This window comes from Musca domestica, unplaced genomic scaffold (genome assembly GCF_030504385.1).
Source record: "Musca domestica strain aabys unplaced genomic scaffold, Musca_domestica.polishedcontigs.V.1.1 17, whole genome shotgun sequence".
Classification (NCBI taxonomy): Eukaryota; Metazoa; Arthropoda; class Insecta; order Diptera; family Muscidae; genus Musca; species Musca domestica.
Genome location: NW_026712230.1, coordinates 11,114,741 through 11,134,506, shown reverse-complemented (window position 1 = coordinate 11,134,506; position 19,766 = coordinate 11,114,741). Strand labels below are relative to the sequence as shown.

The following is a 19,766-nucleotide window of genomic DNA, read 5'->3' as shown; positions in this document are numbered from 1 at the left end:
TCTCTCTATGTCCTTTGTTCTTTACCACTCCTTTAACCAACATTAACTGCCAAAAATATTTGTCGTATTCGTTGTTTGCTTTTTTTTGTAAAAGACAAAGTTAAAGATAAATTTATTGAAATTAGATGCGCATTCTGATAATAACAACACACCCTCTTTCTCCTATAGGTGAAATCTCGAAAGTTAGAAAACTATGCAAAAAATCCATGGTTTCGATTGTAAACCAATTGTAAATTATTTTCAATTCATAAATTAACTGAAATTACGTCCACTTTACTATACATAATTAATGTTTATTAAACAAGTAAAAAACCTGTAAGTTCGGCCGGCCAGAAATTTCACACAATGTATTAGAAATTCTAAAGCAGCATGGACAACAGTTGGGGCAATCATTAAATTCGCGGTATACGAGCACAAAGCTGTGATGGCTGTGAAAACTATGCCGGCAGCAGTCAAGTAGACTAATGGAGCTACTAATCTCAGGCGATTCTAAACGTAGATGAGAAATATGGTAATAATTTTTAAAATTGCGTATGTGTGATTGTCCACCACTACTTACCCGACGCAATCCACAAATAAACATCAGCGAAGCAATCAAACCAATTGAAGTTAACAAAGCAAGTGCAAAGGAGAGTGGGGCTATTAATTCCGAATTATCTTCTGAAATTTGAACAAGTTAGTTTATTAAAATCAAATTGAGTAATCATTATGATGAAATTAAGAGAATCTTGAGCTTACCATTTTTTCTTCGATTAATAAACCATCCACCACCCAGAGCTATATTGTAAACGTTAAAAACCCAGTCTGTAAATACAAAATTAAATTTTAAGATTACAACTACAAACTAAAAAAACTATTCCTCTTAGATGAGCTAGATGAAGTAAATGGGCGGAAATTTATGCCCAAATTTGATTTTGGTGTAGACGATTTCTAAAGGTCATACTTTGAAAAGTAATTTATATGAGTTTTGTTTCGTTAACTCTCAGAGTACAGGGTGAGATAAAAAAAAACTGGAACAAATTCAAACGTCATAATTTTTAAATTTTTTTTAAATGTTATTGAATGAAAGCAAAAAATGTCGGAAATAGCATCAAATTTTAGAATAAGTTTAGATTTGTTTGAATTGGTCACCTTTGGCACGAAGTATGGCCTTCAATCGGCCAGTGAATGTTGCTCTGCGGCCAAAAGACCCATTGCCGGCGAAGCGCTGGTTTGAGGTGATCGATAATTTGGTATTTTTTAGTGCCAACCTTGCTTTCCAAAATACTCCAGACACAATAGTCGACGGATTGGTATCCAAAGATTTTGGTGGCTATTGTGCTCTGGAAATGAAGCGAGGAACCTCATTTTGTAACTATTCTTGGGTGGTGCGTGTTGAGTGCGATGGTGCTGAATCCTGTGGGGATGTCGAAGGTCTACGGTTAAAATCTTTGCGTCCAAGGCTTTAATACATCCTCCAGGATATTTCGCGATAATATTCGGCATTTATTCTGGTGCCACGGTCGATTAACACGAGCGGAGAGCGACCATTGGCTGTTGTCACAATGCCCGGCTCTTGAGTTCTGGTGGCCAACTGAAGGTGCACATTTTCAGTTGACCTCTTTGGCAAGTAAACACGATCAAACTGCCGATCTCATCGGAGAAAACCAAATTCGGCAGTTCACCACTTTCGGCCAAGTGAAGCAACTTATTTTTCGATCGATCTCATTTTTCAATATTTGCCGAATGGAATATTGTGATATGTTCAGCTCACGAGCCATATTCGCCCACTGCGACGTGGGTTTTGATCAAGTCGCTTCTTTACTTTTCGAACCATTTTTGCTGATGTTGATGTATCAGTATCACGGTAACGAGCGATGGTACGAGACACAAAAGATTTATTCACATTTAAATACTGGAGTGCTCTAACGATAGCTACTTGAGGTTTTCCAGCCAAATATAAAGAAATCACACTATCACGCTTGAACTCCCACGCTTGTGGAAAATTCTACAATACAATATAATGAGCTGCCACTGGAATGATATTAACAGCTGTCGGACGAGTGGCTTAGAAATGACAGCAGTCTGAAGTTGGTTGCAGTTTTTTCATCTCACCCTGTAGTGTTAATAACTGTAAATGGTGTTTAAAACTTTAAACATTTCTCACGACTTAAAATTGAGGTATGGTAATATTGACACATTCAGCCATCACATACCATATTTCCTTCACATGTAGTACGATTTTCGAAAACTGGAATTAGAATATATCGTGCCTTGGGGCATAGGCGTGTCATAAGGCAGCCTTTTTGAAAATTCAATAGTGTACAAAAAAAAAATAATACTTTGTATTGGTTTTATGGAAATTCGAATTTTAAAGTTACGAAAAGTTCTAAAGTGAAATTTGGCATGAGAATCAATGCTGGAAAGCAAGTTTGATATACGAAGACGGTTTCAGAAATGTGTCCTAAGTGTGCGAACTGTTCTAAACAGTACTAAATTTGGAACAGTGTGGTTTAGGATGAACGGATAAAGCCGAAGTTCTGAAATTTTGTATTGGGGTACCTGTTGATGGTAGGTTTGTAATAAAAAGGGGATTTTGGATACGTGTGCTACATGTGCGCGAAAAGTACTCAATAGAACTATATTTGGTACAATGTAGTATTGGGTGAACAGATAGAGCTTGGAATCTTAAATTAGGCATTAGGGTCACTGTTTATGTGTACTCTAGACACATGGGGGTAGTTTCGTAAATGTATACTGTAAATGTAAAAAAAAGTACTGAAGGGTACTATATTTAGTATTGGACGAAGGGATAGAAATAAAATAGCGTAATTTGATATTTAGATTACTTAGATTTGACGATGGTTTAAAAAAGCACCCTATACTTGTACAAAAAGTACTAGTTGGTACAAAATTTGGTATTGGTTGAGGGAATGGGGCTGGAGTCCTCAAATTTAATATTGAGTTTTCTGTTGAACATGGACCTGCATAATTTTGTCATAAGCCATCACAATAATCAAATGCGAAACTTAAAAAAGTCGGTGAATAATATAGCTAAAATCATCAAAATACCGAATATAGGGAGTTACCGTTATATGGGGGCTATACGAAGACTTGGACCTGCACAGACAATTTTCTGTCATAGGTTGTAGCATCCAATACGAACTTCAAAATCCAAATTTGAAACAATTCCGGTGAATAATATCGATAAAATCATCAAAATACCGAATAAAGGGAGGTACTATTATATGGGGGCTATACCAAAACGTAGACCTACACAGACAAATTTCTATCATGTCATTACGCGCTTAATTACACGCTTCAAACATCACCTTTGAAACAATTTCGGTGAATAATATCGCTAAATCATCAAAATACCGAAAATCGGGAGACGTGGAGCTGCACAAGTATCAAATTTGATACAATTTCGGTGAATAATGTAGCTAAAGTCATTAAAACTCCGAATAGCGGGAGGTACCACTACATGAGGGCTATACGAAGACGTGGGCCTACATGGCCCATTTTCAATACCAAAAGTCCTGCAGACATAATATACATTGGAGTAAAATTTTATCAACCTACTTCGTTTCATTCGGAAGCTCGAATGATTTTCACAGACAGACGGACATCGCTAAAACAACATAGAATTTTATGCTGATCAAGAATTCGTATACTTTGTAGGGTCTAAAGTGTATATTTCGAGGTGTTACAAACGGATTGACAAACTTAATATACCCTCCCTCAAGCCCGTAAAATGCATTCCACAACTACGATATGTGGTACCAGCTATCGGATACAGCATAAAAATATCTCGGCTTAACTTTACAAAAATTAGTTCAGATTCGGATGTAACTTCCATATATCTTCAGCCGATTTCACATTTACTGTGCTTAAAAAGTCTAATATCAGCTCAAATACGATGGATTATGGTGAAAATCGGTTCAGACACAAATGTCCCCTTCAAATGTAGCGAAAATCGATTCAGAGTAGAATATGTCTTCCATTTGTATGTTCCATTCGACTTCAAATTGTAAGAGGCCTTAAGCCATAATAAGCATTCAAAAACCATTCGTTGTTTTGATCTGATTCACATAAATTCCATATATAAAAGTTTATTTATTACGGGTAGCTCTACTACATATGCATAGTGGTGTAGGGTATCATAAAGTCGGTCAGCCCGATTAAGTACCTTCCTTTACTGTTTTTAATCTGATTTTTTTGAATTCGATCTTAAATTGAGGTCTGTTTATTGCTTCAAAATAATTGTGACCGATACTTTGCTTAACGTAAGGGATGAGTGGCTATCTGCATCGTCAATGAAAATATTGTATTAAAATTCTTTGATAATACCACTCCAAATATGAGCTTATAGTGTATCGTAGATGATGTGTCAGAAACCGTGACGTATACTTGTTTCGACGTAACATACATACGTCAACAAAATCGTAAGTCTTGACAAATAATATAAGTTTTTGGCAGAGACACGGTTACGAATATTAATCAAGCATAATAGTTAATTCTCGTATGTCTATCATCTGAGAAATTGCTCCATACATTTCATAAACAGCAGCCTTTTGTTTGGTAGCAGGGAGTAAAACTAGAGCGACAAACAATAAATAGTCTTAAGCTTGGCTAATTTGCAACAACAATATACAGGTGCTGAATTCTTGATCTACGAAAATCTGAAATGAAAACTTTAGCAAAGGTGACAAATATCAAATGAAAAAAAAAAAAAATTACAAAAAAATCTCGCTTCATATTTAAGATTTCAGGCGTCGGTGTTAAAAATTTTCAATTTTAAAAATATTGTCAGTTATAACAAGAAAAAAAGCTGTAAGTTCGGCCGGGCCGAACTTTTAATACCCTCCACCATTTGGTACATTTTTTTTTAAATCTTAAAAATACCGAATGCCTATACGACGACGTGGACCTGCATAGGCAACTTTTGTCATAAGTTATTACAATATTTAAATGCGAAACTTGAAGAATAATCTGTTTATAATGTAGCTAAAATCATCAAAACACCGAATATAGGTGTACCGTTATATGGGGGCTATACGAAGACGTGGACCTGCACAGACAATTTTCTGGCATGGGCTGTAGTATCCACTACGAACTCCAAATACCAAATTTGAAACAATTCCGGTGAATAATGTCGCTAAAATCATCAAAATACGGAATATCGGGAGGTATTGTTATATGGGGGCTACACGAAGACGTGGACCTACATGGCTCATTTTTTGACTTAGTATGTAGTATCCATTACGAACTTCAAATACCAAATATGAAACGATTCCGGTAAACAATGTCGCTAAAATCATCAAAATACCGAATATCGGGGGGTACCTTTATATGGGGGCTACACGAAGACGTGGACCTGCACAGATAATTATCTGTCTTAGGCTGTGGTATCCACTACGAACTTCAAATACCAAATTTGAAACAATTCCGGTGAATAATGTCGCTAAAATCATCAAAATACCGAATATCGGGAGGTACCGTTATATGGGGGCTATTAGATAACTTGGACCTACATGGCCCATTTACGAACTTAACCTGCCTACTGGCAAAATATACATGTGTGCAAAATTTTAGCCTTCTATCTCAATTTGTTCGATAGATAGCGTGATTACAACAAGCAGACAGACAGACGGACTTGGCTAAATCGTCTTAGAATTTTACGCTGATCAAGAATATATATACTTTGTTGGGTCTGACATGAGTATTTCGAGGAGTTACAAACGGAATGACAAAATTAATATACCCTCCATAGTATGGTGGAGGGTATAAAAACAAAACTCAGTTTCGTGTTAACATTTATTTAAATAACGCATTTTGGTTTATAATTTGAACCATTTATTTCTTTAACGCCGCCTCTCCAATTAATAAGTTTATAAGAGTTTATCAACCAACTTGGGATGTATTATGTGGGATATTACAATACAATAGAATTTTATGACGTTTTATACAGGTATATGACGTTTTCGACGCTTACAACTTTTCGACAGTCGAAAACCTAAAATACCTTGAAATTGACAATCTCTGCAGTACATACACTTAATCTTTCCAACAAATAATTCAAATTGGGTCATCGATTCATCATGAAATCACTTACCTGAGAATGTTTGCCAGGATTTTGATTCGTTACATTTATAGACTAGAACTCCCCATCTCAAAATACCAGCCGTGCAGAAAGCAGTTATGAGACCAGCAACTGCTGTACCAAACAACTTTACATTCCAAAATCCCATTTTATATATTTTTACAAAAATATTTTTAAAATTGCTTTATTTGTCACACTTCTTTCTCTGCGGTTTGTATTACTTGTCAAGCGAATTGAAAATTGTGTTCTTCTTTTCGTTTTAAATTCAATTATTGTCTTTAGCTACATTCAAACACCATCGATCACCATTGTTAACAGACTAACTGGCATGTCTCTTTGAGCAATAGAAAAAATTCAATTTTTAAAAATTTAAAACGAAAAAATTCTCCCAGCAATAAATATGACGTGTTAGTTGGGCGCCATATTTGGGGATGCCACAATCCACAAACAACATTTTCTTCATTTTTTTTAATGTTTTTATTTAGTCATAGTTGGGCCTTAATCATAATTTCTAATTAAAAGTGTTTTGCAGCTATAAATGATGATATTGGGCGCGAGTTGAATATTATTATTACTACCGGCAAGATGTATGTATGGGTGTTGTCGCTTGTAAATATGTAGATGTGAACACATTATTGAATCGAAAAGGTTTGGATTTGAAAATTTGACGTCAATATGTCTCGTCTATCTATATTCTATCTATATTTTCTTGAAATCAATATCTCAACTTTAAATTTTAAATTAATATATATATATATATATATATATATATATATATATATATATATATATATATATATATATATATATATATATATATATATATATATACTAGCTGAACCCGGTTTTTTTGATTTTATATGCATTCAAAATTTTATTTACGAATATATGTTGGTTAAAAAAAAAAACAACGAATAACAACGAATATAGGGGGGTACGGTATATGGGGGCTATACGAAGACGTGGACCTACATGGCCCATTTTCTGTTTTCTGCTGCAGTATCTATTACGAACTTCAAATACCAAATTTGGAACGGTTCCTTTAAATAATGTCGCTAAAATCATCAAACCGTTATATGGGGGCTATACGAAGACGTGGACCTGCACAGATAATTTTCTGTCTTATATATATATATATATATATATATATATATATATATATATATATATATATATATATATATATGTATATATATATACTAGCTGAACCCGGTTTTTTTGATTTTATATGCATTCAAAATTTTATTTACGAATATATGTTGGTTAAAAAAAAAAACAAATTTAAAAATTAAAAAAAAAAAAATATTGCACTACTTTAATGCGTAAATAACCAAAACCATTAGAAAAGCAGTAACATGACATACATACACGAAGGGTTTGTCCTTCGGGTTTTATTTATTTCATAGCAAATACCAAACGTGCAGTAAACTGCAATCTTTTGAAGTTGAGTGGCATCTCTATTGCAATTAGTGAATTCGAGATAGCAACATACTTCGCTGATCCGATTTAAATATAATTTAAAAAAAAATACTTTTACACCAAACTCCGCCACACCTTTCATATTTCATTGAAATTGGTGCGTCAAATATGTGAAATCGACCGATAATATATATATGGGAGCTATATCCAAATCTTAACTAATTTCCAATTAATTTGTCACATTTATTATTGTAACCAAATTCCGCCACACATTCTGAATTTCATTAGTATCGGTCATATACATCATGATTGGTGCATAACATGTATGAAATCGGCCGAAATATATATGTTAGCTATATCCAAACCTCAACTGATTTCAATATAATTTGGCAATTTTTTCTGGTGCCAGATTTTGTCTCTTTCGCTTTGGGTGCATCAAGTATGTGAAATTGGCTGAGTATATATATGGGAGCTATAATCAAATCTGAGCGTATTTGAATATAATTTGTCAAATTTATTTTTGTACCAAATTCATTTATTTTTGTACCACTCATGCCGAATTTCATTGGAATCGGAAATACGTATCGTGTTTTGTGCATCAAATATGTGAAATCGGCGGAAAATATATGGGAGCTATATCCAAATCCGAACCGATTTTAATATAATTTGACTAATTTATTTTCTAATCAAAATCCCGTTACATATTCCAAATTTCTTTGGAATCGAACATACATATCGTGTATGATGCATAAAATACATGAAATCGGTCGAAAATATATATGAGAGCTATATCCAAATCTGAACCGATTTTAATATAATTTGACAAATGTATATTTGTTTTAATTTCCGCTACACATTCCAAATTTCATTGAAATTAGAGATACATAGCGTGTTTGGTGCATGAAATACATGAAATCGGTCGAAAATATATATGGGAGCTATATCCAAATCTGAACCGATTTCAATATAATTTGACAAATTTATTTTCGGATTAAATCCCGTCACACATTCCAAACTTCATTGGAATCGAACATTCATATTGTGTTTGAGGCATCAAATGAACGAAATCGGTCGAAAATATATATGAGAGCTATATCCAAATCTGAACTGATTACAATATAATTTGGCAAACTTATTTTTGTTCCAAATTCCTTTACGTATTCCAAATTTGGAGACTGTATCTTCAACCAATCAATAGATATGTGCATATAAAATCAAAATTGTTGGGAGGTACCTCCGATTCTGATGCTATATCTCCAGTTCCAAGTGGAAATTCAAAAATTATATAGAACTTTAATAATCATAGTCAGTGTTCGAGCAATCGCATAATGGGTTAAGAATTTGCTATTTGTCATTAAGTTCGCACGTACTTTTGGGTCTTCTTTGAATAAATGTCAGATGACCAATTTAAGCGTTTAACAACAATAGTTAACCAAACAACCAATCAATACAAAGAATAAAAATGATCCAACACCGTCATAGAATGGTGTTAAAAGTGATTGATTTATGACGCCACATATTCTTCGCACGCTCAAAATTGATAATTCTTCTAAGAAGCTTTCGGCCGGTTCCAAAACTTGATTCTATAGCACGTGGAAATAATATAATGAAAATGTTGTAATGTTAGTTGCTTTAAATACCATCCCTCATTGAAGAACGAAAACTTATACAACAAGTAAAAAAGCTGTAAGTTCGGCCGGGCCGAACTTTTAATACCCTCCACCATTTGGTACAAATTTGGCAATTTCCAAAAAAAAAAAAAATAAATAAATAAATAAACAAATAAAATAAAAAAATCCTTTAAAAATTCTGTTAAAATCTTAAAAATACCGAATGTCTATACGACGACGTATACCTGCATAGGCAACTTTTGTCATAAGTTATTACAACATTTAAATGCGAAACTTTAAGAAAAATTTGTTTATAATGTAGCTAAAATCATCAAAATACCGAATATCGGGGGGTACGGTATATGGGGCCTATACGAAGACGTGGACCTACATGGTCCATTTTCTGTTTTCTGCTGCAGTATCTATTACGAACTTCAAATACCAAATTTGGAACGGTTCCGTTAAATAATGTCGCTAAAATCATCAAAATACCGAATATAGGGGGGTACGGTATATGGGGGCTATACGAAGACGTGGACCTACATGGCCCATTTTCTGTTTTCTGCTGCAGTATCTATTACGAACTTCAAATACCAAATTTGGAACGGTTCCTTTAAATAATGTCGCTAAAATCATCAAACCGTTATATGGGGGCTATACGAAGACGTGGACCTGCACAGATAATTTTCTGTCTTAGGCTGTAGTATCCATTACGAACTTCAAATGCCAAATTTGAAACAATTCCGGTCTGAAAACTTGGACCTACATGACCCATTTACGAACTTAACCTGCCTACTGGCAAAATATACATGTGTGCAAAATTTTAGCCTTCTATCTCAATTTGTTCGAAAGATAGCGTGATTACAACAGACAGACAGACTGACAGACGGACAGACAGACAGACACACAGACAGACAGACGGAACTGGCTAAATCGTCTTAGAATTTTACTCTGATCAAGAATATATATACTTTGTTGGGTCTGACGTGAGTATTTCGAGGAGTTACAAACGGAATGACAAAATTAATATACCCTCCATAGTATGGTGGAGGGTATAAAAACTAGATCCGCGTTTCGGGCCCGTACTTTTAGTCTTTACACAGATCTGAAATATGTAAGCAGCACAATTTTTATTATAAGTAAAATAACTCCATGATTTTATATGCATTCAAAATTTTATTTACGAAAATATGTTGGATAAAAAAAAATTAAAAATTAAAAAAAAAATATTGCACTACTTTAATTCGTTAATAAAAAAAACCATTAGAAAAGCAGTAACATGACATGCATACACGAAGGGTTTGTCCTTTAGATTTATTTATTTCATAGCAAATACCAAGCGTGCAGGAAACTGCAATTTTTTGAAGTTGAGTGGCATCTCTATTGCAATTAGTGAATTCGAGGTAGCAACCATGGTACAATGAAGAGAAGGTAGGTCAACTTTGGAAAAATTGCAAGTATAGAGGTCTACCTGTTTGGCTTGTAGTGTCAGAAATAGTATCAAAACAATAACAAAATCAAACAACTTGTTGCATTTATTTTGAATAAATAATTGAAAACCGCGAAAATTGAATGAAAGGTCAACACTTCTTTTCAAAACCAGGTTCTATATATCTCTAAAGGATTATTTCGCTACAAAAACTCTAGATTTTGTCGATGCATACGATGAAATAAACATTTTGAAAACATCGGAATTTGAATGTTTTCTGAAAAATTTTTTTGTTATTGAAAAGAAAACACATACATAAACAAATAAAGATGACATATTAAGCCAAGAAAATAAAAAAATTAAAATCATATGGTATCATAGCCCTACCTTGATATCATTGTACCATGGTAGCAACATACTTCCCCGTAATAAACGTATTTCAAATTAATTGTTGTGTTATTTTTTAGTGTTAGCCTAAGGCGTTGTGGGTCAATGTTTCTTATTAAAATCATATCCCAATCTGATCCGATTTAAATATAATTTAAAAAAAAATACTTTTACACTAAATTCCGCCACAACTTTCACATTTCATTGAAATTGGTGCGTCAAATATGTGAAATCGTCAGAGAATATATATATGGGAGCTATATCCAAATCTTAACTAATTTTCAATTAATTTATCACATTTATTATTATAACCAAATTCCGCCACACATTCTGAATTTCACTGGAATCGGTCATATATATCGTGTTTGGTGCATAACATATATGAAGTCGGCCGAAATATATATGTTAGCTATACCCAAACCTCAACCGATTTCAAAATAATTTGGCAATTTCTTTCTGGTGCCAGATTTCGTCTCTCTCGCTTTGGATGCATCAAATATGTGAATTCGTCCGAGAATATACATGGGAGCTATAATCAAATCTGAGCGAGTTTGAATATAATTTGTCAAATTTATTTTTGTACCAAATTTAATTTTCTAATCAAAATCCAGTCACATATTCCAATTTTTTTTTGGAATCGAACATACATATAGTGTATGGTGCATAAAATACATGAAATCGGTCGAAAATATATATATGAGAGCTATATCCAAATCTGAACCGATTTTAATACAATTTGACTAATTTATTTTCTAATCAAAATCCCGTTACACATTCCCAATTTCATTGGAATCGAACATACATATCGTGTTTGCTGCATCAAATAAACGAAATCGGTTGAAGATATATATGGGAGCTATATCCAAATCTGAACCGATTTCAATATAATTTGACAAATGTATATTTGTTAAAATTTCAGCTACACATTCCAAATTTCATTGAAATAAGAGATACATAGCGTATTTGGTGCATCAAATACATGAAATCGGTCGAAAATATATATGGGAGCTATATCCAAATCGGACCCAATTTCAATATAATTTGACAAATTCATTTTTGCTCCCAATTTCGTTACTTATTTTAAATTTCATTAAAATTGGACATAAATCGGCCGAAAATGTATATAGGAGCTATATCTAAATCTGAACCGATTTCAATATAATTTGATAAATTTATTTTCGGATCAAATTCCGTTAAACATTTCAAATTTCATTGTAATCGAACATTCATATCGTGTTTGAGGCATCAAATGAACGAAATCGGTCGAAAATATGTGTGGAAGCTATATCCAAATCTGAACCGATTTTAATATAAATTGGGAAATCAATTTTTTAGATAAAATCCATCACAAGTTTCAAATTTCATTAAAATTTGGGATACATAGCATGTTTGGTGCATCAAATGCTTGAAATCGGTCGAAAATATATATGGGAGCTATATCCAAATCTGAACCGATTTCAATATAATTTGGCAAATTTATTTTTGTTCCAAATTCCGTTACGCATTTTAAATTTGGATCGATCAATAGATATGTGCATACAAAATCTAAATTTTTGGGAGGTACCTCCGATTCTGATGCTATATCTCCACTTCCAAGTGGAATTTCAATAGTGTATATAGTCTATGTTACTTTCAGGCGATGTTGCAGTATACATGCAAATTTTCAGGAAAATCTGCTCAGCGGTTTTCGAGTCCATAAATTACAAACAAACATACAAACATTTTCCTCTTTTATAGATATAGATAGCATAAAACAATGCTATATTACTAATTCAAAGTTTAATCCAGAATTTGAAATTAATTTCGTTTTTAAGTAGTGTTTTATTTAATTATCATTCTAAACCAACCATTGGTAGAAAGTCAAGAATAGTATGGTTACTTTCAGTAACGTATGGATTTTCAATTAAAATAAAAATGACATTAAATAAAACAAGTAAGCAAAAGGCTATAGTGCGGGGCCGACTATGTTATACCCAACAACACTACAATATGTTAGAAGCCCACTTATGTCCAAATCCATATTGGAAGATTTCGCTTTTGAAATTAGGTTTTGACTAGGGGCATTTGCCCAATATTTATGCACTCCGTCGTGCTGTTAGTTGGTGTAGTCCATTTTACAGCTAAATATAATTCAATGGTCATCCAAAATACTAGAATTCTTCCCTGTCCTTAACTCACTTCACAGGCGTGTCGATTGGCTTCAATTGCGTGATCGGAAAAACATTTCAGTTTTTGGTTAATTTGAACTATTTTGAAATATTTTGCAATCATCTCCAAAAGCAAGAAGCCCCTCCGTATCTCCAAACTTAGACTCATCTATATGATTTGATTGTCTACGATATTTGACTATATACCGGAAGTTCGCTTTATGTGTAGTTCGATATCGCCTGTAAGTAATGCTGGTATTTTTCACACAAAATTAGTGGTTCATTGTACCCGCTGTTCTAAACTCTAACTTTATGCGAGAATTCGTGTCCTCTGGTTTCTATTTGTGACCTTTGTAACGGCTGCAAAATCAGGAAAATTTTTAGTTATTGGTCCATTGCGGTTGGTCCAATATATTGCAGACATATTTGAAAATTTTTGTGAGGATCGGACGATATTTGCAATCTGTATATAATAATCCCAACCTGTGTTGTAAGGTGAAAAAATATTACAAAATATTATAAGTCAAATTGAAAAAATCGCATGCGATAAAAAATATGAAAAATTAAAAAAAAATGTCACAAAATACTGCAAAATCTATATTAACATCATTATTGGCATATTTTTCTGCGATTTTTTTTAGATTTTATACTTTTATGTCAAGAGGGCATTCTGAATTCTAAACATTCTAACTAATTCTAAACATTCTAACTAACATCCCCTTCCTTTGTATATACACATTGTATATATTTCACTATATATAACCGATATATTTACTATCGGCAGTTACGTAATGGTCAGAATTGACCTGTTCGTCTGTTTGTGATTTCGCCGGTATTAAATATTCGCGGTTTAATGAAAAATTTTGAATTTTTTCAACACAAAAGATATGGTCTATTTTACCCGCTAAATATTATCCGATGACCACCCAAATTGGTAGGCTTCTTCCCCGCCCTAAACTCTAGCTACATGCGAAGTTCCGTCGATTGGTCTATAATTGCGACCTGTATAGCTACTGCAAAATCCGACATTTTTTCAGTCTTTGGTCCATTTCGACCCCAAAATATTATGCGATCATCTCCAAAAGAAATAGGGTTCTATTCTGACCCTAGCCCCACCTCCATTCTAAATTTCGTGGAGAACGGGCCATAATTGCGACCTGTAGAGTGATTACAAATAAACATGGACAGACGGACAGACGGACGGACGGACATACATAGCTAGATCGATTCAGCTCGGCGAGATAGAAAGATCCATATATACTTTCCTATGTGGGAAACCAATATTTCGAGGTGTTACCCCGAACACATAGTGTAGTAGGGTATAAAAAGAAAACAGTACCTTTCTTTTTTTTGGAATTTGTGAATTGATCTCTTTCCTTAAGATAGCCAATTTTTTCGAAAACGCCACCGCTATCTAAAGCTTCAAATAGCTGATTTAAAAAGCCTACTTAATTTAGAACTTAAAACTATTTTTTATTTGAGTAGTTTTTGGATTATTTTTTAATACTTTTCTCAAGTTTTGGTGAAATTTGTCAAAAATTATATTTTTCTAGTAATCGGCACCCCCTGCCGACTACTGGCAAATCTCTTTTTATCTGTTCCTAATGTCGGCATTAAATAATATAATAAAATAATAATATAATAACAGAAAAATGCTTGATTTGTATGTTTTTAAGTTATAAAATGATCTTTAGACCATGGTACAATGAAGAGAAGGTAGGTCAACTTTGAAAAAATTGCAGGTATAGAGGTCTACCTGTTTGGCTTGTAATGTCAGAATTAGTATCAAAACAATAAAAAAATCAAACAACTTGTTGCATTTATTTTGAACAAATAATTGAAAACCGCGAAAACTGAATGAAAGGTCAACACTTCTTTTCAAAATCTGGTTCTATATATCTCTAAAGGATTTTTTCGCTACAAAAAGTCTAGATTTTGTCGATGCATACGATGAAATAAACATTTTGAAAACATCCGAATTTGAATGTTTTCTGAACAATTTTTTTGTTATTGGAAAGAAAACACATATATAAACAAATAAAGATGACATATTAAGCCAAGAAAATAAAAAAATTGAAATCATATGGTATCATAGCCCTACCTTGATATCATTGCACCATGCTTTAGACTGTTATTTACTATTATAAAATATTTCTGATTCCAAAAGTATTAAATTTATTTTACTTAAACCGATTATTAAGTTGACACCACCACTATTTTTATACCCTCTACCATACTATGGAGGGTATATTAATTTTGTCATTCCGTTTGTAACTCCTCGAAATACTCATGTCAGACCCAACAAAGTATATATATTCTTGATAAGCGTAAAATTCTAAGACGATTTAGTCTGTCTGTCTGTATGTGTGTCTGTCTGTCTGTCCGTCTGTCTGTCTGTCTGTTGTAATCACGCTATCTTTCGAACAAATTGAGATAGAAGGCTAACATTTTGCACACATGTTTATTTTTCCAGTAGGCAGGTTAAGTTCGTAAATGGGCCATAATAACGGTACCCCCCCGGTATTCGGTAGTTTGATGATTTTAGCGACATTGTTTACCGGAATCGTTTCAAATTTAGTATTTGAAGTTCGTAATGGATACTACATCCTAAGTCAAAAAATGAGCCATATAGGTCCACGTCTTCATATAGTCCCCATATAACGGTACCCCCCGATATTCGGTATTTGATGATTTTAGCGACATTATTTAGCGGAATTGTTCCAAATTTGGTATTTGAAGTTCGTAGTAGATACTGCAGCATAAAACAGAAAATGGGTCATGTAGGTCCACGTCTTCATATAGGCCCCATATACCGTACCCCCGATATTCGGTATTTTGATGATTTTAGCGACACTATTTACCAGGATTGTTTCAAATTTCGCATGTGAAGTTCATAATGGACACTTCAGCCCATGCCAGAAAATTGTCTGTGCAGGTCCACGTCTACGTATAGCCCCCATATAACGGTACCCCCCATATTCGGAATTTTGATGATTTTAGCTACATTATAAACAGATTTTTCTTCAAGTTTCGCATTTAAGTATTGTAATAACTTATGACAAAAGTTGCCTATGCAGGTCCACGTCGTCGTATAAGCATTCGGTATTTTTAAGATTTTAAGAGAATTTTTAACGGATTTTATTTATTTATTTATTTATTTTTTTTTTTTGGAAATTGCCAAATTTGTACCAAATGGTGGAGGGTATTAACTTACAGCTTTTTTTACTTGTTTTCTTTATAAACAAGCACTATCACACGCGTTGGAAGACACTCACTGACGAAAACCGTTATTATCTCGTAATAAATGAACGGAGCTCATTGTTTTTTTTTTACAGAAAGAGAGCAGAGACCACTGTTGACGTTTTTTTGCAATTATTTCAATATTTAGTCATTCCTAAACTTAGTTATTTAAGTTTAAATTTCAAAACTGCCGACTACTGGGACATGCCGAACTTAGGCGCACTTACCCTATATACATTTCTAAAATTCCACTTGGAACTGGAGATATGGCATCAGAATTGGAGGTACCTCAAAAAAATTAGATTTTATATGCACATATCTATTGGTCGATTACAGATACAGTCCCCAAATTTGGAATGTGTAACGGAATTTGGAACAAAAATAAATTTTGCCAAATTTTATTAAAATCGGTTTAGATTTAGATATAGCCTCCTATTATATATTTTCGGCCGGTTTCATGTATTTGATTTCCGATTTCACATATCTGATGCACCAAACACGATACGTATGTCCGTAAACTAGCCAAATTATATTTGAATCGGTACATATTTGGATAGAGCTCCCATATATATATTCGACCGATTTCGTTTATATGATGCACCAAACACGATATGTATTTTCTATTCCAATGAAATTTGAAATGTGTGACAGGATTTGATCAGAAAATAAATATGTCAAATTATATTTAAATCGGTTAAAATTTGGTTGATCACCAAACACGGTATGTACCTCCAATTTTAATGAAATTGGAAGGAGTGACGGAATTTGGTATAAAAGTAAATTTTTCAAATTATATTGAAATTGGTTCAGATTGGGATATGATTTTATAAAGAAGCATTGATCCACAACGCTAACAGTAAAAAAAATACACAACAATTTAATTGAGGATACGATTATAATGGGGAGGTATGTTGCTACCTCGAATACACTAATTGCAACAGAAATACCATTCAATTTCCAAAACTGACAGTTTCCTGCACGTTTGGCATTTCCTATGAAATTAATAAATCCGAAGGACAAACCTTACGTGTATGCGGACTAGATTTGGCATATTCCTGCTTTTCTCATGGTCAGATGTACCTGGCATGTTCACGCGTTGGTAGACCGATCTATTTGTTTGTTTACGCATTAAAGTATTATAATAACGTATTTTAAATTTTTGAATTTGTTTCATTTATATTTTTTTTTAACCAACAAAAATATTCGTATAAGAGTTTTAAATGCATATAAAATCAAAAGGGGCTCAGGGGAATAAATGGAGTAAAATAAAATAAGAAAATTTGCGGTTAATTAATTTAACCCAAAATAAATTAATTTCCGTAGCAGCATTTCATTTCTTTCAAAAATTTTCAATTAAAACTTTAATTTATTTTTAAACTTCCTTGACATTTACTTCCGCTCAATTTGGTTTATTGAAATTCCCCCACTGTTTTAGTACATGATGTCACAATTTAAAAGGGGGCCACCCACATTTCTATTGCGTATTCCACAATAGTTTGAATACTCGCCCAACAATACCATACCACATTATGTTGGATGTTCAGTTTTCTCCATTGTTATTTTAAATTTGTATTCTCTTTGAACACTCTCTGTTGTAATACTAACAAAATTTACATTTTCTTCGAAGAGAAGTGACAATGGCAATATGCCTTGTGCTATGTAAGTGACACTGAGAGAGAATACTCTTGCTAGGGGTTTTAATGTTTATATTCGTTCATTGACTTTTTTAAAAGATAATAAAAAAGCCGGCTATGACTCATTCTTCATTTATGTTATTTTAATGGTATTCACAATTTTAGGCTGCAAATGGAACAATCAAAGATGTCAATTGTAAAGGGTGTTTCTGTGTGGGATGTGTTAAATTTGATTTCACATATTACCAGCTTAATTATTCAAAATGTTGACACTTTGTGGAAGAGGTACACGAAGGAGAGGGCAAATGAAGTCCATTTTGAACCTAACCTAATTTTTTTCAAGATGTTTCGATGTTCCATGTTTCGGATACTCCTATTTTTATACCCTCCATCATAGTATGAAAGTTATATTAAGTTTGTTAACAACTGTAACAACTCGAAATATACATTTTAGACCCCACAAAGCATATATATTCTTGATCAGCACAAAATTCTATGTCGATTTAGCTATGTCTATCCGTCTGTGGAAATCACTCTAGCTTCCGAATGAAATGAAGTAGGTTGATAAAATTTTACTCAAATGTGTATTATGTCTGCAGGACTTTTGGTATTGCAAATGGACCATGTAGGTCCACGCCTTCGTATAGCCCCCATATAACGGTACCTCCCGCTATGTGGTATTTGGATGATTTTAGCGACATTATTTACTGGAATTGTTTCAAATTTGGCACTTGAAGTTCGTAATAGATACTACATCCCAAGACAGAAAATGAGCGATGTAGGTCCACGTCTTCGAATAGCCCCCATATAACGGTACCTCCTGATATTCGGTATTTTGATGATTTTAGTGACATTATTCACCGGAATGGTTTTAAATTTGGTATTTGAAGTTCGTAATGGATACTGCAGCCTAATGCTGAAAATTGTCTGTGCAGGTCCACATTTTGGTATAGCCCCCATATAATAGTATCTCTGTATATTGAAGACTTTAGCTACATTATTCACCGACGTTTTTTTTTTTAAGTTTCGCATTTGAATATTGTAATGGCTTATGACAAAAGTTGCCTATACAGGTCCATGTCATCGTTTAGACCCTTATTTGGCATTTTTAAGATTTTAACATAGTTTTTAACGGATTTTATTTTTTTGAAAATTGCCAAATTCGTTCCAAGGGGTGGAGGGTATTCAAAGTTTGTTTAGGCCCTAATTTGGTATTTTTAAGATTTTAACATTGTTTTTAACGGATTTAATTTTTTTGAAAATTGCCAAATTCGTTCCAAATTGTGGAAAGTATTCAAAGTTCGGCCTGGCCGAACTTACAGCTTTTGTTCTTGTTTAAAATTCGATTTTTCTGTTTTCTTGTAGAAATTTTAACTTTTGTGGAGTGGATCGATACATTAAATTTTCACGATACATTTAATTTTCAACATAGGAACGATGTACTAAGTTCAGAATCGGACACTAAATTTACATTTTTTCCGTCTGCAAACATTATTAGACGCAGAGCTTTAAAATTTGGCTCAGTAGTTTCTTTTGTTTCTAGGATGGTTGGTATTGAAAATTATATCGTACCACGTTTTTAGTATTGCCCCCATACAACGGTTGCCCTAGATATTCGGTATTTTGATGATTTTTGCAACATTTTTCACCGGAATTGTTTCAAATTTGGTATTTGAAGTCCGTAATGCAGCCTATGACAGAAAAATGTCTAAACAGGTCTACGTCTTCGTATAGCCCCATATAACGGTACCTCCCAATATTCGGTATTTTGATAATTTCAGTGACATTATACATCGGAATTGTTTCAAATTTGGCATT

General features: G+C 33.3%; 1 protein-coding gene across 1 annotated transcript; it reads right to left on the bottom strand.

Moving 5' to 3' along the window:
• Positions 1–262: 262 nt before the first annotated feature.
• Positions 263–6,384, bottom strand: LOC131801755 (uncharacterized). The gene is made up of 5 exons (XM_059120700.1): positions 6,095–6,384; positions 739–804; positions 560–660; positions 345–489; positions 263–276 (listed from the first exon to the last, which is right to left on the bottom strand). Exons 1-5 carry the CDS (start codon positions 6,228–6,230, stop codon positions 263–265), a joined length of 462 nt encoding a protein of 153 aa, XP_058976683.1. The 5' UTR covers positions 6,231–6,384.
• Positions 6,385–19,766: the final 13,382 nt, after the last annotated feature.

What these genes read in the sequence shown, in the direction of transcription:
- LOC131801755 (XM_059120700.1), bottom strand. Translation starts at nt 6,230, where the DNA reads ATGGGATTTTGGAATGTAAAGTTGTTTGGTACAGCAGTTGCTGGTCTC. An exon ending in ATCCTGGCAAACATTCTCAG is followed by an intron (nt 805 to 6,094) that starts GTAAGTGATTTC and finishes TTGTATTTACAG; the next exon opens with ACTGGGTTTTTAACGTTTAC. An exon ending in TATTAATCGAAGAAAAAATG is followed by an intron (nt 661 to 738) that starts GTAAGCTCAAGA and finishes TTCAAATTTCAG; the next exon opens with AAGATAATTCGGAATTAATA.